Consider the following 21,615-nt stretch of genomic DNA (forward strand, 5'->3'; position numbering starts at 1 on the left):
ATTTGGACCAAATACTAATAAGTACATGTCATTGTTCAATTGTGTATAACAAAATATTGGTCTCTTTAGTTGCTATATCTAAAAATAAACCGACCTGAACCATACACCACACGAAAGTCGAAAAGCTTACAATAAGTCACTGTATCAAATTTCAGTGAAATCGGATTTTAAATGCGCCTTTTTTGGGGCCAGGACTTTAAATCGAGATATGGGTCCATATGGCAGCTATATGCAAATCTTGATCGATCTAGACCAAATTGCAGAAATATGTGGAGGGGCTTAACTTAACTCTCTGTCCCAAATTTCGGCTACATCGGACAATAAATGCGCCTTTTATGGGCCGAAAATATTAAATGGAGAGATCGGTCCATATGGCAGCTATATCCAAATCTTGACCGATCTGATCCAAATTGATGAAGAATTTCGAAGGGGCTAGCACAACTCACTGTCCCAAATTTCGGCGACATCGGACAATAGATGTGCTTTTTATGACCCCAAACCCTAAAACCGAGAGATCGGTCTATATGGCAGCTACATCCAAATCTTGACCGATCTATGCCATATTGCAGAAGTATGTCAAGGGGCTTAACTTTACTCTCTCTCCCAAATTTCGACGACATCGGATAATAAATGTGCATTTTATGGGCCCTAAACATTAAATCGAGGGTTCGGTCTACATGGCAGCAATATCCAAATCTGATCCGATCTGGGCCAAATTGAAGAAAGATATCGAGGGGCCTAACAAAACTCACTGTCCCAAATTTCAGCAAAATCTGCTAATAAATGTGGCTTTTATGGGCCTAAGACCCTAAATCGGAGGATCAATCTATATGACAGCTATAACCAAATCTAGTCCGATCCGGTCCAAATTCAAGAAGGATGACGAAGGACCTAACACATCTCTCTGTCCCAAATTTCTGCAAAATCGGATAATAAATGTGGCTTTTATGGGCCTAAGACCCGAAATTGGAGGATCCGTCTATATGGGGGCTATATCAATATATAGTCCGATATAGCCCATTTTCGAACTAAACCTGCTTGTGGACAAAAAAAGTATCTGTGCAAAGTTTCAGCCCAATATCTCTATTTTTAAAGAACGTAGCATGATTTCAACAGAGAGACGGACAGACATCTCTAGATCGTCTTCGATTTTTACGCTGATCAAGAATATATATACTTTATAGGGTCGTAAATGGATATTTCGATGTGTTACGGAATGACAAAATGAATATACCCTCAACCTTCGGTGGTGGGTATAAAAATATTCTAAGATATAATCCTATATGAAATTTCTCTTAATTCTAGTTTTATTATTTGATAACATCGGAAGTGAAATGAAAAATTTTAAGGACTCGGAAACACAACCTTACATCCCCGAAATAATCACCGAGATTAATTTACATTTTAAAATAATTATTAAATTTTTCAAGTTTTTTGCCTGTTAGGGCAAAGATTACCAATTTTACAATTCTTGTTTGTTTCTCTTTCGAGACGAGCTCAATGATCGGAGATTGCAAATGGAAAAGGAAAGCCAAAGATAGCAACACATACCAACCACTATGGGACGCGTTTCGTCTTTGGTTAGAAGACTTTTCAGCTATATTAGGTGTGATGGCTTCAAGGGCCGTGCGTTGGTATGTTGTAGTTGCATCGTATTAACTACAAAATCGCATCTATGATACAATTACCACATAAACCACGCTCGACAACCCTCTCTATTAGCTGTACCCTTTCCCAATGCATGTATTTTTGTGTAATGACAGACTTTCTTTCTGTGGCAATTACACTTCTTCCATACTGCACATGATTTTGTGCATCTGTTGGAAGTTGTATTGATGGCTTCGAACGCTAAACAATGGCAACGGATCTTGCTGTTGCTCTGTGGGCCCATGATTCGAATCTGGTTTATATGACAGCTATATCCGATTATGGACCGATTTAAGATACCGACATAGTTGTTGAAAGTTAAAATGAAACACCTTATGCAAAATTTCAGCCAAATCGGATAAGAATTGCGCTTTCTACAAGCTCAAGAAGTGTAATCGAGAGATTAGTTTATATGGACCGATTTGGCCCATTTACAATCCCAACCAACCTACACTAACAAGAAGTAAGTATTAAAAGCCTAGCTTTATTCCTTCGAAACCCGATTTCGCTGAAATTTGAGAGTGAGCTGTTTCCCTATTCATTCGTATATAACGCAGGCTTGGGATCTGAGGATCAACTCAGATGAGTCTATAGAAGGTCATCCCATAAGGTGTACTGTTTCCACTTCCTTGGAATATATTATTAACAATATATTGTTGACTCTGAAAAAAAGTCGTGTTCTGATGTCAATGCTATTGCGGTTAGGAGAAAGTTCCCCAAAACTCTTTAAGCTATACTTTAGGACGGCAAAATGGGTAGCCGAAACTCATCTAAGTTTTTATCGATTTAAGACGGAAGTTGTACTTCTCAGCAGGAGATACGAAGTGGCAACGGTGGCACCTGCTTCTTTTGGAGGAAATTATGAACCGTTTACTGAAAGCCCAATATACCTGGGTGTTTTGCTGTACTAGAAATTGAACTTCAAATCCAACAATTTCGAATTGTGAAAAAGGCAACTCTTGCCGTATAAACCTTAAACAAGACCATTGGCAAAGCTTGATGTTCTTAAACTGTGTTGCCTGTAAACTACAGTTGTAAGACCTATATTAGTATAGGGTTGTTGTTGTTGTAGCAGTGTGTTGTACTCTGAGGCGGCAGCCTTTGCCGATGAAGGAATCCATCGGGTCAATCCGGTAGGGACAACCGGCGCCCCATATTACATTGGTATATGGTGTTACGGTCCTGTGGACAGCGCATTTAAAATCCAACTACTGTCCAATAATTAGCCGAATGTAAAGGATGGCTTGTTTGTACATCATAGATGCATTGAGGACAAAACCATCTGATGCACTGAATTTAACGGTACCCTTAATAGATCTGGACATTGAAGCTAGACAAATTATTGCGACCAATGTTATGAGGATAAGGAAGCTTTATCTTTGGTGTGGTGACTACAGGCAATGTGTTATACTTGATACAATGCCCTAGCATTCAGGCAGTGTGGACTACACATTGCCTGAGCTGCTTTTTGACAAGAAATACTGCACTACTGCTTTTTGACAAAAACTGCCACTATTCCCAAAAGAGACGATTGGAACTATAATATTCATGATAATTGATGATTTATATTAGGATGGTTGCAGACTGGACGACTAAGTGGACTTTAGAGTGTACTTTGATGAAGTAGAACTGGTCATATCGAGAAGGTGACATGACCGTAGAGTGTATAATAAGCAGAGATCCGACGATAACAACGATTGGCATACATTTCATCTCAGACAGCCAAGAAACCATTAAATCTCTGTGGAACTAAATTTTGCGGACTCTGTAGAAACTTTGAGGGAGTGCAGGAGTAGTTCCACCATTCTTTGGTATGAGTTATGAAAAGGTAAAATTTAAATTGCAAAGTGCAATTAGATGTAATCTTATCGGTTTCACAAAATCATTTAATCAGCAATTAAACGAAACAAAGACCATGTCACAAATTTAAAATTAATATTTAATCTGAAACAGTTCCTACAAATAACAATAATCCAATTCAACGTTTAAAAACAAACATCTAGACTGATATGTGTGTCTTACTAGCTTTAGTCGTGTTTGGTTTTTATACCCTCCACCATTGGATGGGGGTATACTAATTTCGTCATTCTGTTTGTAACTCCTCGAAATATTCATCTTAGATCCCACAATAAATATATATTCTTGATCGTCATGACATTAATCGATCTAATTATGTCCGTCCGTCCGTCCGTCTGTCTGCCGAAAGCAGGCTAACTTTCGAAGGAGTAAAGCTATCCGCTTGAAATTTTGCACAAATACTTCCTAATAGTGTAGGTCGGTTGGAATTGTAAATGGGCCATACCGGTCTATGTTTTGATATAGCTGCCTTATAAACCGATCTTGGGTCTTGACTTCTCCAGCCTCTAGAGAGCGCAATTCTAGTCCGATTTAATTGAAATTTTGCACGAAGTGTTTTGTTATGATTTTCAACAACTGTGCCAAGTATGGATTAAATAGGTTAATAACCTGATATAGCTGCCATATAAACAGATCTGGGGTCTGAATTTTTGAGCCGCTAGAGGGCGCAATTTTTATCCGATTTAGCTGAAATTTCGCATGACGTATTTGCTATGACTTCCAACAACTGTTCCAAGTATGGCTTAAATCGGTTTATAACCTGACATAGCTGCCATATAACCCGATCTTGAATTTTGACTTCTTGAGCCGTTAGAGGACACAATTCTTATCCGATTTGGTATAAAATTTCAACCAAATTCCATAATTATTACGCCCTCTTGAGGCTCATGAAGTCAAGATCTCAGATCGGTTTATATGGCAGCTATAACTGGTTATGAACCGATTTGAACCATATTTGGCACTGTTGTTGGAAGTTATAAGCAAAAGCGTGCTAAGTTCGGCCGGGCCGAATCTTATATACCCTCCACAATGGATAGTATTTGTCGAGTTCTTTGCACGGTATCTCTTTTTAGGCAAACAAGAATAATGAATAAGAACTGCTGTGCTATTGGAGCTATATCAAGTTATAGTCCGATTCGGACCATAAATGAATTAAATGCGGAATATTGTAGAAGTCGTTATGTAATATTTAAGTCAATTGGGATAAGAATTGAGCCTTGTGGGGACTCAAGAAACAAAATCGGGAGATCGGAGAGCTGTATCGAGCTATGGATCGATTCAAACCATATAAGACACGTATGTTGAAGGTCATTGGAGAAGCCGTTGTACAAAATTTCTGCCAAATCGGATGAGAATTGCGCCACCTAAAGGCTTAAGAAGTAAAGATTCCATATCGGTTTATATATCAGGTATATAAGGTTATGTACCGATTTGTGCCATACTTGGCACAGTTGTTGGAAGTCATATCAAAATACCTCATGCAAAATTTCAGTCAAATGGGATGAGAATTGCGTCCTCCAGCGGCTCAAGAGGTCAAGATCCAAGATATGTTTATATGGCAGCTATACCAGGTTATAAACCGATTTGTATCATATTTAGCACAGTTGTTGGAAGTGATATCAAAACACTACGTGCAAAATTGCACCCAAATCGGATAAGAATTGCGACCTCTAAAAGCTGAAGAAGTCAAGACCCAAGATCTGTTTATATGGCAGCTATATCAAAACATGAACCGATTTGGGCCATTTACAATCCCAAACGACCTACACTAATAAGAAGTATTTGTGCAAATTTTCAAGCGCCTTGCTTTACTCCTTCGAAAGTTATCGTCCTTTCGACAGACAGACGGACGGACAGATGGACGGACAGACGGACGGACATGGCTAGATGGACTTAAAATGGCATGACGATCGAGAATATACATATTTTATGGGGTCTTAGACGCATATTTCGAGGTGTTACAAACAGAATGACGGTATTAGTATACCCCCTTCCCATGGTGGAGGGTATAAAAACAGATTTTGCATATTGAAAATGATGCCAAGTTCAATTTAATGTTGTAACATAATTCAAACTCAAATTTTTACCAATTATAAGCATATCTCAAATGGGTTCAAACCCTTTTAGAGTTTATTTGGATTTTATGATACACAATTTCATTAAAAACCTTACATTTTTGCACAACTCCGTTATGGTTTCGTATTATGATCAGCTGTATTCGTTATAAACAAAACAATACTTTTGGGAGTTATTGTTTTCGCACATTTATATACCTGTTTTGAGATGGATATTCCTTTATCGCCTAAATATTACCCAGCAATGTATGTGCCTTAGATATGTTTGTTTTTTTTTTCTTGTACCTGGCGGCCATTTGTTTGTGCTCTAATGATTTTTGTCATTCGACATATCAGCATTTTTGTACTTAAGAAGAAACTATAAAACTTTTCACTCTCCGAGTTTACCATCCACACTCGAACCTCCATATACTGACGTCTCTTTGTTCAATCAAAAAATAGAAAATAATGTTGTGTGTAAGAATGTGTTTATACCAGTGACGAGCACACAAAAGTTTGTCTGGAAGGAAACATAGGCTATATAATTTTTAGATATCGGATGGGGGCGGTCCCTCCCCTTACCCCAAAAACGGCAACCAAAACCAAAAGTGGACCGATGGGCACAATATGGTTATCAAATCAAAAGTATAGGAGACTAGAAAATGAATATCGTATTAAAATGTTGGTCCAAGTACCCAGTGGGGCGCCCCAACCCCAAAACTCCCCTAAACAGATATATTCGGCGTTCCTATCAATATGGAACTCAAATGAAAAGTATTCGGCATTAGATTACAAATATGACATAAAAAATTTGGTCCAAGTAATGGGAGGTCGCCCCACCCCCCAAATACCCCAAAATGGGCATATGAAATAAATAAATGAAAGGTATTTGAGAGTAGATTACGAATATGACATTAAAATTTGCGTTCAAGTCTAGGTAGAACTTTTCCTTCCAAAAATAAATCAAATAGGTTGAATAGGTTGACAACATGGGACTCAAATGACAGGTATTTGAGAGTAGAAAACGAATTCGATATCCAATTTTGGAGCCAAGTGTTTGGAGTTACGCCCTAAAGCACCCCCTAAACTGAACTTCATTTCCAACTATGGCAATATGGAGCTCAAATCAATAGTATTTGGGAGTAAAGAACGAATTTTATATCTATTATATCTGGGCATAATGCCGATGGCCGCCCAGCCCCAAAAACAACCTCCCAACTATTTTATATTTACAGACCAAGGCAATATGGGACTCAAATCAAAGGGATTTGGGAGTTGAGGACGAATTTGATATCCATATTTGATTCGAAATGTCTGAGGTGACATCCCTTCCCTAAAAAGGAATGCCCCGATTTTCAAAACGCCATGTCTCGGAGATTGGTAATGCGATTCGTTGAAAATTTTTTTTTGCACCCTCACAGTAAAACAACACATGGCTTCTATTGTTGGAGTCGGATGCCATCCAAAACCCGCCAGTCCAGTCACGACAATTTAGAGCTCAAACGAAAGATGGTTGAGCGAAAAAACGAATTTGATATCCAATCGAAAAGCCATGTTTTTGGGGAGCCGGCGCACCCCAAAATACCTCCCAATTATATGAAAGCTATTTAGGGTGGAAATTGATTGATTTTCGGGATATTGATACTCATTCTCAGAACAAACACCCTGGGTCCACCCCACCCTCAAATAGAACTTATTTACCGATCATGCCATTATGGGGCTCATATAAAATGTTTTTGAAAGTAGAGCACGTATCTTATATCTACTTTAAGGGCCAAGTGTCTGGGAGGCCACTACACCCCCGAAACTCCTCCTAAACCCGAAATATTTACCAGTACGGTAATATGGAACTCAAAAGAAAGGCCATTTGGGAGTAGAGTAAAAATTTGCCCAGGAACCAAGCAGGGGCAAACTTCTCACACATCAATGAGTGCTTTCCGATTCAAGTTGAGTTTATCAAAGATAAGGGACGTTTTTTATAGGCGAGTCCGAACGGCGTGCCGCAATGCGACACCACTTTGGGGAGAATTTATTACATGACCATGCATGGCGTAGTACCTCGCAATTACCAAATATGGTCTTAATTGGCTTATAAACCGATCTCGGATCATGACTTTTTGAGTTTCTAGACCACACAGTTACCACCCGATTTATTTAAAATTTAAAATGTAAAGTTTTGCTGTAGGTTCCAGCAGCCGTGTCAGGTATAGTTCAAAAAGGGTAATAACCTGATATAGCTCCTGTTTAAATCGATCGCCCGATTGAAATCTTGAGCCTCTATAACGCGCAATTATTTAGCTGCAATTTTAAACTTAGTATTTTTATACCCTCCACCATAGGATGGAGGTATACTAATTTCGCCATTCCCGAAATCGAGGTCCTTCAAACATCTAAGACGCATATTTATGCGTCCTAGACCCCCTAATGAATATATCTTGATCGTCATGACATTTTACGGCGATCTAGTCATGTCCGTCCGTCTGCATGTCTGTCGAAAGCACGATAACCTCAAAGGAGTAAAGCTAGACGCTTGAAATTTTGCACAAATACTTTTTATTAGAGTAGGTCTGTTGGGATTGTAAATGGGCCAAATCAGTCCAAGTTTTGATATAGCTGCCATATAAACCGATCTTGGGTCTTGACTTCTCCAGCCTCTTGAGAGTGCAATTCTAGTCCGATTGAACTGAAATTTTCGATTCATAACCTGATAAAGCTGCCATATAAACTGATCTTGGGTCTTGACTCCTTCAGCTTTTGGAGGGCGCAATTCTTATCCGATTTGGCTGTAATTTTGCACGTGGTATTCTGGTGTCACTTCCAACCACTGTGCTAAGTATGGTTTAAATCGATTGATAACATGGTATAGCTACCATATAACCGATCTTAGATCTTAAAGAAGTCATTCAAAGAACGTCTCAAATTCGATCCATTGTGGAGGGTATATGAGATTCGTCACGGCCGCAATTAACGCGCTTTTAATTGTTTTTTGGATTGTTTATTGGATTTCTAGGTAAAAAATCAAAATAAAGTATTTGTATTGAACCTTGAAATTTACTCTAACGAATTAAATTCCGTATCTTGTGAGCCCAAAAGTTTGATACGTCTGGATCATTATATCTAATCAACATAGCCATGCATGTGTCTCTTTCACTGTTCACTTGTCAAAATTACTCTACCGTCTGAACAAAAAAAAAAAACTTTTCACTCGTAATCTTGCATAAATACTTCTTATGAATTTTTTTTTTTTTTTTTTTTTTTTTTTTTTTTAGTTTAACATTTTATTATTGAAATTCATAACTTCAAGATACATTTAGCAATTTCTCCTCGCGAAGCTGAGCTTGTTTGGTCGGTTTTGAAGGTCGGTTGGGATTTTTAAAGTTTATATGTAGCTATCATATTAACCGATCTTCTTATTTAACTTCTAGCGCACCTACATGGCGCTATTCTTATTCGAATACTTAAACAAGTTAGAGAAAACAAAATTTGAATGGTTTTTATACCCTCCACCATAGGATGGAGGATATACTAATTTCGTCATTCTGTTTGTAACACCTCGAAATATGCGTCTAAGACCCCATAATGTATATATATTCTTGATCGTCATGACATTTTAAGTCGATCTAGCCATGTCCATTCGTCTGTCGAAAGCACGCTTACTTTCGAAGGAGTAAAGCCAGGCGCTTGAAATTTTGCACTAATAGTTCTTAGTAGTGTAGATCGGTTGGGATTGTAAATGGACCAAATCGCTCCATGTTTTGATATAGCTGACATATTTACCGATCTTGGGACTTGAATTCTTGAGCCTCTAGAGAGCGCAACTCTAGTCCGATTTAACTGAAATTTTGCACGTGGTGTTTTGGTATGACATTCGACAACTGTGCCAGTATGGTCTAAATCAGTTTATAACCTGATATAGCTGCCATATAAACCGACCTTGGGTCTTCACTTCTAGAGCTTCTAGAGGGCGCACGCAAATTTTGCATGAAGTGTTCTGCTATGACTTCCAACAACTATGTCAAGTATAGTCTAAATCAATCCATAACTTGATATAGCCGCCATATAAACCGATCTCCCGAATAGACTTCTTGAGCCTCTAGAGGACGCAATTCCTATCCGATTTGGCTAACATTTTGCATGACGTGTTTCGTAATATGGTTCACAACTGTGCTAAGTATGGTTCATATTGGTCCATAACCGGATATAACTGTCATATTATCCGATCTTGGGTCTTGACTTCTTGAACTTCTATAGGGCGCAATTCTTATCAAATTTGGCCGAAATTTTGCATGAAGGGTTTTATTTGTGACTTCCAACAACTTTGTCAAGTATGGTCTCAATCAGCCCATATCCTGAGGTAGCCGCCATATAAACCGATCTCCCGATTCTTTTCACAGATGCACAGATTCTTTTTTTCTCCATAAGCAAGTTCGAAGATGGGCTATATCGGACTATATCTTGATATAGCCCCCATATAGACCGATCCGCCGATTTAGGGTTTTAGGCCCATAAAACCACATTTATTATCCAATTTTGCTGAATTTCGGAACAGTGAGTTGTGTTAGGCCCCTCGACATCCTTCGTTAGTTTGGCCCAGATCGGAGCAGATTTGAATATAGCTGTCGTATATTAGACCGATCTCTCGATTTAAAGTTTTGGCCCCATAAAAGGCGCATTTATTGTCCGATTTCGTCGAGATTTGGGACAGTTCGTCGTGTTAGGTTTTTCGACATCCGTGTGGCTTCCAGGTGCTCAAGAGCTATAACCAAATCCGAACCGATATTTCCTATTTGCAATCCCCAACGACCTACATCAACGCGTGAACGCGTTCGACCGGTATCGTGATTTTGACAGACGGACGGATATTTGTTGTTTTTATACCCTCCACCATAAGATGGGGGGTATACTAATTTCGTCATTCTGTTTGTAACTACTCGAAATATTCGTCTGAGACCCCATAAAGTATATATATTCTTGATCGTCGTGAAATTTTATGTCGATCTAGCCATGTCCGTCCGTCTGTCCGTCCGTCCGTCCGTCCGTCCGTCTGTCTGTCGAAAGCACGCTAACTTCCGAAGGAGTAAAGCAAGCCGCTTGAAATTTTGCACAAATACTTCTTATTAGTGTAGGTCGGTTGGTATTGTAAATGGGCCATATCGGTCCATGTTTTAATATAGCTGCCATATAAACCGATCTTGGGTCTTGACTTCTTGAGCCTCTAGAGTGCGCAATTCTTAACCGATTGGGATGAAATTTTGCACGACGTGTTTTGTTATGACATCCAACAACTGTGATAAGTATGGTTCAAATAGGTTCATAACCTGATATAGCTGCCATATAAACCGATCTTGGGTCTTGACTTCTTGAGCCTCTAGAGTGCGCAATTCTTATCCGATTGGAATGAAATTTTGCACGACGTGTTTTGTTATGACATCCAACAACTGTGCCAAGTATGGTTTAAATCGGTTCATAACCTGGTATAGCTGTCATATAAACCGATCTTGGGTCTTGACTTCTTGAGCCTCTAGAGGGCGCAATTCTTATCCAATTTGAATGAATTTTGGCACGTAGTATTTTGTTATGATATCCAACAACTGTGCCAAATATGGTTCAAATCGGTTCATAACCTGATATAGCTGCCATATAAACCGATCTGGGATCTTGACTTCTTGAGCCTCTAGAGTTCGCAATTATTATCCGATTTGCCTGAAATTTTGTACGACGGATTCTCTCATGACCATTAACATACGTGTTTATTATGGTCTGAATCGGTTTATAGCCTGATATAGTTCCCATATAAATCGATCTCTCTATTTAACTTCTAGAGCCCACAAAGGGCACAATTCTTATTCGAATTGGCTGACATTTTACACAGGTCTCCAACATATAATTTAATTGTGGTCCAAACCGGACCATATCTTGATATAGCTCTAATAGCAGAGCAAATCTTTTCTTATATCCTTTTTTTGCCTAAGAAGAGATGCCGGGAAAAGAACTCGACATATGCGATCCATGGTGGAGGGTATATAAGATTCGGCCCGGCCGAACTTAGCACGCTTTTACTTGTTCTTTTTAATTTAATTTAATTGAGAGACTTATAACTGTCCAACATTTCTATTCATACTGAATAGAATTATGTCGGTAGGCTAGAGGATGCGTGCAAAACTTCCAAACACGAGATCATGAGTTCAAATCACGCAGCGACAAAATTAATAATTTTGGATTTTAGGGTAATAGTAAAGAAAGTGGCAAAAAAAAAACCGAGAGCAAAATGAGTAAACGAACGAGACAAACAGCGCAAGCCGAACCAAATAAAGTACGAAACACCACCGCACCGAAGCTGTGCAGCAAAGCACATGTGGTGGCTGGTTAAATGGTTTGTTGTCTTGCTTATGGATATATTGCTGTTGAGTGAATGCCTTTCAACAACAAATTTGTGCATTCGGTCGCTGAGATTCAAAATAAATTGTTGCAGGAAAATTAACAAATTTCGTCGTCGTTTTTTCGACAAAAATTGTTGTTTCTCAAAATTATATTTATCTGTGTAAGGTTTGAACAGATTTGTTAGTTTATGATCAAATTCAATATTTGTGCCTTAACGAAAAACATCGCAAACAATATATTTGATGTACTTATGCTTTGACTTTGTACAGTAGTAAATAATTAATTATTAAAAATAATTATCATACAATGGCAGCAACAACAAACTTCGATATTAACAGGTGTCCATGAACAGATATCTAATCATTGTATTTCATTACAACCACTGTGGCAAAAATCGACACTTCAAAGGCCTCCCCGTACAGCACTTGAATGCAAAGTGTGCCTTACCCTAAGAAGAAAACCCTAATGTCAAAAATAGAATTGATACCCATATGAGAGAAATAAACAAAGGCTTTGCTTAAAAAGTTGTATATTATTATTAAAAAGAATATTTATTCCTTTTATATTCAATAATTTTTCGCCTTCTTCGTTTTCATAAAGATAAGACAATAAATAAATTCGTATAGATTAGAAAATATCAACTTACTACGTTCTCGATAAGTATTTGTTTATTTTCAAACTCTATTATCGCCAATTCATTTCAGTTAGTATAAGCATTAACACACGGTAGACCTAATCGGAATATACATTTTACCACTTTTTAAATTAATTTTTAGATTGTGTTAAAAAAAATTAAGAGCGAAAATCATAAATAAATAACAGAGCAAAGAACTTAATAGTGAAAAAATATATTTAAGAAAAAAAAGTATGTGCCTATTGAAATTACAACTCATATACTCAATTAACTTAAGCTTTATATATTTAAAAAAAATAAGTAAAATTTTCTCGTGTCTTGCTTTTGTTGAGTAATATAAAAGAACTGCTAAACAGTTTTCACCCTAAAAGCTTTGTAATTCTTATTCACCAAGTTTGCTGGGAAATTCTATTCACCGAAACAGATTGAAGCCGACAGTTGAGAATTGCACTTTAATGTCTGAAAAGATTATGAAGAAAATCCACAGGAAAGGGCCCATCTAATGTCTTTGGTCGTAAAAAATTATTGCAAAAGGTAACCTTGGAAAAAATTGCCAAATTCAAGTCAACACCAGCTGAGCGATAGATCCATTCAAGTGATTAGGTCATTTAATCTTGGCATATTCACAGCCCCCAATTTGAGATCATCTGTCATCAGTTGCCATTTGAAGTTAATCTTGAGGTATTTGCTTAGATTCCAGCTCCTCTGGAATGTGTAAGGAAGTTCCTAGTCCTAAAAATTCGTCTGCTCTACAACGCCCTGAGAAAATACTTATGCCAAATGTCGCATAGTGTTATATTAAGGATCAAAAAGATTATGCCGTTTGAAAACGGATAAAGATAACTCATTGAAATTTGAAACGGTTAGAGATGAAGTGTGCAAAATTCGGTGTTGACGTTTTTGCGGTCTCTGAGACTTGATTTTTACCACATTATGGAAATAGGCTGGCATCCATAGATGGTAACAGACTTCTAAGATCCGACCAGTATAGCAGAGGTGGTGGAGTTGCTATTTATATAAGACTAGATGGCCCGCTCCGCTGCGCCTTCTTTTACTTTATATGGAACAAAAGTTTCCATGGAATATTTATTTTCGACAATTAAAGAGCTTTTTGTGAAATACCATGCTACGAAAATAGTATATCGCTTGACTAACAATTTAACAATATAAGTGCCTTTGTCCGAATCCCATATGATCTTTATTGGTCTACGAATTTAGGTTTGGATGTAAGGTGTACTCCATTCTTAAAATACTTTATTTCAGCCCGCTACTCTCCTGATATCTGATTTAGGGGTATTTTCAGGGGTGAGGTGGTCCACCCTACGGCCCCACTTGGCCGTGAAAAAATATGAGCATCGTACTTCTTCCAAAACCACTTTTCCCGAATATTGATATCAAATACGTGCTTTACTCCCAAAGACCTTTCATTTGAGCCCCATATTGCTATGGTCGTAAATTTGTCCCCTTTGGGGGATGTTTTTGGGGAGAGGCGGCCCCCAAACACTTGGTCCCATATTTGGATATCAGATTCGAATTCTACACTCAAATACCTTTTATTTAAGCCCCATATTACCATGGTCAGTAAATAAATCCTGTTTGGGGGTGTTTTGGGGAAGGGGTGGACCCCCAGAAACGTGGTCCCACATTTGGATATCAGATTCATATTATACTCGTAAATACCTTCAATTTGAGTCTCATATTGCTATGGTCGGTAAACACGTCCGATTTAGGGGTGTTTTGAGGCTTGGGGTGGTCCCTCTAGCACTTGGTCCGACAATTGGATATTAGATACTAAATACCTTTCATTTGAGTCCCATATTGTCGTGATTGGTTTAAATATATGTTTGGTAGGTTTTAGGGTGAGGCAGCCCCCCTAGGTACCCCATACGAAATTTGGATACCAAATTTTTATTTTTAGGGCACTATATGAGAGCACACAAAATTTCGCTTAAATCGCATCACCCAGCTCCGAGATCTGACGTTTCTGAAAATTAGGGAAAGGGGGAGGGTCCGCCCCCCTTCAGATATCAAAAAATGTAGTACCCTATTTTCACCACGGAGTCATTTTGCACCATCTGTGAAAATTTCAAGAAAATCGGTTCAGTCCTTTCTGAGTTTATAAGGAACACACAAACAAACAAACACATATTGATTTTTATATATAAGAAGAAGATTTCAGAGCCATTGCTTCGTTTGGTTCAACAGACAAAGTTGAATGTTTTTTTGCTGAATTGCACTGTTTGCGTAGAAATGATCTGATTGGGGTTCTACATCGTCCCAATAAAAAGGAGAAATATGATGACTTTGTGAAGAGACTTGAAGATATAAACTGTCATTATAGTCGTTAATGGTGCGAATCGGTCCATGACCTGATATAGTTTCCATATAAACGAATCTCCCAAATTTATTACTTGAGCCACTATAGGGCGCAATTCTTATCCTCCAACAGCCAAACAAAGTATGGCTCCGATCGGTTCGTAACTTGGTATGTCTATAAAGAAATATCGGCCAAAGAACTTGACGAATGCGATCCATGGTGGAGGATATTTAAGATTTGGCCTGGCCAAACTTAGTATAATTTTATTATACCCTCCACCATAGGATGGGGGTATACTAATTCCGTCATTCTGTTTGGAACACCTCGAAATATTCGTTTAAGACCCCATAAAGTATATATATTCTTGATCGCCGTAAAAATCTAAGACGATCTAGACATGTCCGTCCGTCTGTCTGTTGAAATCACGCTGCTGTCTTTAAAAATACAGATATGGAGCTGAAACCTTGCTCAGATTCTTTTTTTTGTCCATAAGCAGGTTGAGTTCGAAGATGGGCTGTATCGGACTATATATTGATATAGCCCCCATGTAGACTGATCCGCCGATTTAGGGTCTTAGGGCCATAAAAGGCGCATTTATTATCCGATTTTGCTAAAATTTGGGATAGCGAGTTGTTTTAGGCCCTTTGGTATCCTTCTTCAATTTGGTCCAGATCGGTCCAGATCTGGATATAGCTGCCATATAGACCGCTCTCTCGATTAAAGGTCTTGGGCCCATAAAGGGCGCATTTAATGTCCGATTTCGCCAAAATTTGGGGGGTGAGCTGTGTTAGGCCCTTCGATATCTTGATACAATATGGCACAGATTGGTCCAGATCTGGATAGAGCTGCCATATAGACAGATCTCTCGATTAAAGGTTTTGGGCCCATAAAAGGCGCATTTATTTTTCGATTTCGCCCAAATTTGGAACAGTGAGTTGCGTTAGGCTATTCGACGACTTTCTTCAATTTGGCTCAGATCGGTACTGATTTGGATATAGCTGCCATATAGACCCATCTGTCGATTTAACATTTGGGCCTATAAAAGGCGCATTTATTATTCGATTTTACTGAAATTAAGGACAGTGAGTTGCGTTAGGCCCTTCGATATCCTTCTTCAATTTGGCTCATATCGGTACTGATTTGGATATAGCTGCCATGTAGACCGATCCCTCGATATAAGGCTTTGTGCCCATAAAAAGCGAATTTTTGTCCAATTTCTCTGAAATTTGGGACATTGAAGTGTGTTAGGCTCCTCGACGACTTTCTGCAATATTGTTCAGATTGGTACAGATTTGGATATAATAGCTGCCATATAGACCGATCTCTCGTTTTAAAGTCTTGGCCCCATAAAAAGCACATTTATAATTCCATTTTACTCAAATTTGACTTAGTGCCTTATGTAAGGCTTTTCGACATCCGTGTGGTATATGGGTCAGATCGGTCTATATTTGGATATGGCTACCAAAAAGACCAATATTTTGCGTTACAAATTTGAATGTATTAGACCAGTCAATATATGTGTCGAATTCGATCCAAATCGGACCCTATTTCGATAAAACTGCTATGGGGGCATAAATTATGCGTTTTTCACCGGACAATGACGAAAGGTGGTTTACATATATACCCGAGTTGGTGGGTATCCAAAGTTCGGCCCGGCCGAACTTAACGCTTGTTTTTGTATAAAATTTTCTAACTAATCTATTTCTTTTATTTCAATTTCAGATTATCAAATTTCGTTTGAAATCCAGACAACTTAAATTTTAAAAAATTATCAGAAAATAAATTCTCAACATGTCTTTGCTGACGGGTAGTGCGAATTGCATAAAATATGTGCTCTTTGCATTCAATTTAGTTTTTATGGTAAGTATGCCGCTTTTTTTGTTTTACGCTCGCGACATGTTAAAGTAGAATTTTCTTATCTTCTCATCCAAATTGATAATGAAACAAAAAAAATATTTCACCATAACAGAAATGTATGGTGAATCATACTCCTAATTGCTGGTCAACAGCCTAAATGCTTATAAGTCCAAAGTTTTTGCATTTGTCATACTTAAAGGGTGATTTACCCATGGACTTTCTTTTTATGAATTTCTTTAAAATACTTGCGACTTTTATCAAAATGATGTATAGTTTTGGTAAAGATATAGAACATAGAAACTGAGTTTTTGAGCCCAATATTTTAATTCATATAGGTTTTGTTTTAGTGCAAAAATTAATGATGTACTTGTTGCAAAAACTTTTTTTTTATTATTTTTTTTTTCTTCCTCTCAAGTCTTATCTTTAACTAATCCCTTATTAATTTTTTTCAGCTAACTGGCATTATTTTAATTGCTGTGGGTGTTGGTGTTGCCGCCGTCTATTCGGAATATGAAGCATTCCTGGTCTCCAAGTTCTTTTCGATTCCAACATTTTTAATTGTTATTGGCTCTTTTGTCATTGTCATCTCCTTCTTTGGCTGTTGGGGTGCTTTGAAGGAAAACTATTGCCTGATATTGACCTTCTCCGTGCTGTTGGGTCTGATATTCATACTGGAATTGGCTGCTGGCATTAGTGGTTATGTATTGCGCAACGATGCTGAGAGTTTGATAAAGGGCACATTGACGAGTTCTATGAAGCAATACAATTCTACGCACTCAAATGATGTTACAGTTCTGTGGGACTATGTGCAAAGAACAGTAAGTACTCGTATTGAGAAATGAAGTAATTAACTCAAAACAAGTAAAAGTGTGCTAAGTTCGGCCGGGCCAAATCTTATATACCCTCCACCATGGATCGCATTTGTCGAGTTCTTTTGCCGGCAGCTCTTCTTAGGCAATAAAGGATATAAGAAAAGATTTGCTCTGCTATTAGAGCGATATCAAGATATGGTCCGGTTTGGACCACAATTAAATTATATGTTGGAGACCTGTGTAAAATGTCAGCCAATTCGAATAAGAATTGCGCCCTTTGGGGGTTCAAGAAGTAAAATAGAGAGATCGATTTATATGGGAGCTGTATCGGGCTATAAACCGATTCAGACCATAATAAACACGTATGTTGATGGTTATGAGAGAGTCCGTGGTACAAAATTTCAGGCAAATCGGACAATAATTGCGGACTCTAGAGGCTCAAGAAGTCAATATCCGAGATCAGCTTATATGGCAGCTATATCAGGGTATGAACCGATTTGAACCTAATTTGACACAGTTTTTGAAAGTAAGAATAAAATACGTCTTGCAAAATTTCACCCAAATCGGATAGGAATTGCGCCCTTTAGAAGCTCAAGAAGTCATGTCCCCAGATCTGTTTATATGACAGCTATATCAGGTTATGAACCGATTTGAACCATACCATACAACTGCTACTCTTTATTATAAACCTCCCACTGCGTTCAGCGTGACGTCAAAAGGTGTTCTTGGCCATAAAACTCCTATCCTTTGTTACAATGCTCCCCCTTCGTCTAGGGTGACGTCAAAGATCTGACATAGAAATGAGCAGTCAGGACTCCTATCAACAGTCCGAAGTCATGTTTCCTCTTCCTCAGGATAAGCGACTCCCAGTTACGACGCATTTGGGCGGCCATCGTAGAAAGCGAATTTACACCCAACACCATAGGCTGAGGGTGTACCATTCTAGTCATTCCTTCCTTAACTCCTCGAAATATTCATCTGGGACCATATAAAGTATATGTATTATTAATCGTCTCGAGATTCTGAGTCAATCTAGCCATGTCCGTCCGTTCATCCATCCATCTGTCGGCCCCTCTGTGAAAATCACGATAACTGTCGAACGGGCTAAGCCAGCTACTGTAATTTGGGTAGCCAGCTTAGCCCGTATTATCCGAATCGATTATCACCTGAGAAGCTCCCATGTAAACCGATAAGCACTAAGTATGGTTCAAATCGGTTCATAACCCGACATAGCTGCCATATAAACCGATCTTGGATCTTGACTTCTTCAGGCACTAAAGGACGCATTTTTCATCCGATTTGGCTGAAATTTTTCATGAAGTTGTTTGTTATGACTTACAACAGCTGTGCTTATTATGATTCAAATCGGCCCATAACCTGAAATAGCTGCAATATAAACCGATCTGGTATCTTCACTTCTTGAGCCTCTAGAGGGGGTTGAAATTTTACACATGTCATTTTGTTATGATATCCAACAACTGTGCTAAGTATGGTCCAAATCTGTTCATAACTTGATATAGCAGGCATTTAAGCCGATCTCGGATCTTAACTTGTTGAGCTTCTAGAGATTGCAGTTATTATCCGATTTGTCTGAAATTTTGCTTCAAGTCTTTTGTGGCGAAATCGGTTCATAACCTAGCATAGCATCCATATAAACCGAAATTACCCCCTAACACAGGATGGTGGTATAGTGATATCGTTATTTCATTTCTAACACATCAAAATATTGGTCTTAGACCCCATAAAGTATATACACTCTTTCCCATGACATTCCAAGTCGATCTAACCATGTCCGTCAGTCCGTCCGTACGTTTGTCTGTCTGTGAAAAGCACGCTAACTTTCGAAGGAGTAAAGCTAAGCGCTTGAAAGTTTTCACAAATACTTCCTTTTACTGAAGGTCGGTTGGGATTATAAATGGGAAATATCGGTCCATATTTAGATATAGCTCCTGTATAAACCGATCTCCCGATTATACTTCTAGAGCGCACTGATGTGGTTTTTGGGCCAAAATAGGTGAAAATATAGGTTTCTAAGGGCTGAAGAAGTCAAATCCGGAGATCGGTTTATATGGGGGCTATATCTGTTTATAGACCGATTCAGATCATACTTGGCATGGATGTCGGAAGTCGTCACGCTTTAGTCTTTATTTCAAGTTTCAGCAAAATCGGATGAAAATTAAGGTTTCTAGGGTCTCAAGAAGTCAAATCCGGCGATCGGTTTATATGGGGGCTATATCTGTTTATAGACCGATTCAGAGCATACTTGGCATGGATGTTGGAAGTCGCAATTCAAGTCTTTGTTCCAAATGTCAGCCGAATCGGATGAAAATTGTGTTTTTTAAGGGCCAAGAATTCAAATCTATTGGTTTATATAGGGGCTATATCTGTACGGAGGCCACCGTAGCGCAGAGGTTAGCATGTCCGCCTATGACGCTGAACGCCTGGGTTCGAATCCTGGCGAGACCATGTAAAACTTCTTTCCAAAGAGGTTTCGCACTGTGGCACGCCTTTCGAACTCGGCTATAAAAAGGAGGCCCCTAATCATTGAGCTTAAACTTGAATCAGACTGCACTCATTGATATGTGAGAAGTTTGACCCTGTTCCTTAGTGGAATGTTCATGGGCAAAATTTGCATATCTGTATAAAGACGAATTCAGATCATACTTAGCATGGATGTTAGAAGTTGTAACTTAAGTCTTTGTTACAAATTTTAGCTAAATCGGATGAAAATTGAAGCTTCTAGGTGCTCAAGAAGTCAAATCGGGGGATAGGTTTATGTGAGTGCTTTAACCAAATCTGAACAGATATGGCCCATTTGTAATCCCCAATGACCTTTATCAATAGGAAGTATCTGTGCAATATTTCAAGCGGTTATCTTTTTTCGTTCGATCGATATCGTGATTGATAGACGGACGGACGGACGGGCGGACATGGCTAGATCGACTAAGAATGTCAAGACTATCCATCAATTTTATGTCAAGACTATCTGACATAAAATTTATTCCTTGGTGTCTAAGGGGCCGATTTCAAATCTTATATATGAAATCAGACAGCACTCTTTGATCTGTGGGAAGTTTGCTATCTGTTCCTTGATGGAATTTTCGCGGTCAAATTTGCAATGTACATTCGCCTCCCGATAAGGTCGAAAAGACTGCATTCAAAAATTTCGTTTCTGTCCGTCGATCTGTAAAAAGTTATTCTTGCAAATTCTTTTGCTCAAATTTTCTCTTTCAAAAACTTCCTACTAGTTACTAAATTGGTATAGAATTATAATGTGGCTTAAATTTCTGCGACATCGTGAGATCGGTGTATGTGGCAGCTATATCCAAATATGACATGATCAAGACCATTTTCTCCAAATATAAATAGCTTTTACACATATACTCAACAAATGTATCACTATGTACTTTCTTTCTTTATTTGCAGTTCCAATGTTGTGGAGTGCAAAGCTATACCGATTGGAATACCACTTTGGGTGATAATTTACCTTTATCCTGTTGCAGATTGCCAGTTGGTCAAGTGGGACAGTTCTCGTGTACCGTTAATAATGAGGATCCCAACCGCTACAGCATGGGCTGTCTGAGTGAATTCTCCAATTACATAGCTGCTCATGCTGTCAGTTTGGGTGCAGCTGGTGTTGTAATTGCCATTATTCAGGTAGGTTTTAAAGAAAAAATATCAATAAAGTAACTCTTATTGCAAGTCTTCTTCTCTCTCTTTTTCTCTTCCATAGTTCTTTGGCGTTCTCTTTGCTTGCTACATTGCTCGTGAGATCAAAATCCGTAATGGAGTCACAGGATTTATGGGTTAATAAATGATGTGTGCGTGTGTGTGTGGATCAAAAGTATTAAAATAATATCACATAGACAGTTATTTTCCTAGTTTTTCTTAATGTTGAGAAGAAAGCATGTTAATTATGTTTAAATTATTACAAAAAAGAAACTTAATTTTTATGCACAAACGTTTTTCCAAACTTTAAATAAATAATTTGAAAATAATGAATTGTATGAAATGCATAAGTTGTCCGACAAACGACATAATCATTTCAAAATTAAA

At 38.3% G+C, this 21,615-nt stretch overlaps 1 protein-coding gene across 3 annotated transcripts in view; it reads left to right on the forward strand.

Moving 5' to 3' along the window:
• The window catches only part of LOC106087354 (CD63 antigen), a 39,149-nt gene extending 17,534 nt beyond the window's left edge, over window positions 1-21,615 (forward strand). For 2 of the 3 annotated variants that reach the window (XM_059364869.1, XM_013252372.2), the window contains exons 2-5: window positions 16,613-16,750; window positions 17,200-17,565; window positions 20,986-21,216; window positions 21,293-21,615. In XM_059364869.1, the coding sequence (XP_059220852.1) occupies window positions 16,682-16,750; window positions 17,200-17,565; window positions 20,986-21,216; window positions 21,293-21,370 (744 nt within the window). In that variant the 5' untranslated portion in view covers window positions 16,613-16,681 and the 3' untranslated portion in view covers window positions 21,371-21,615. Of the gene's footprint in view, window positions 1-12,727; window positions 12,805-16,612; window positions 16,751-17,199; window positions 17,566-20,985; window positions 21,217-21,292 lie in introns of those variants that run through there. The other variant, XM_059364870.1, reaches the window with a different exon arrangement.

Source organism: Stomoxys calcitrans, chromosome 3 (assembly GCF_963082655.1).
Source record: "Stomoxys calcitrans chromosome 3, idStoCalc2.1, whole genome shotgun sequence".
Lineage (NCBI taxonomy): Eukaryota > Metazoa > Arthropoda > Insecta > Diptera > Muscidae > Stomoxys > Stomoxys calcitrans.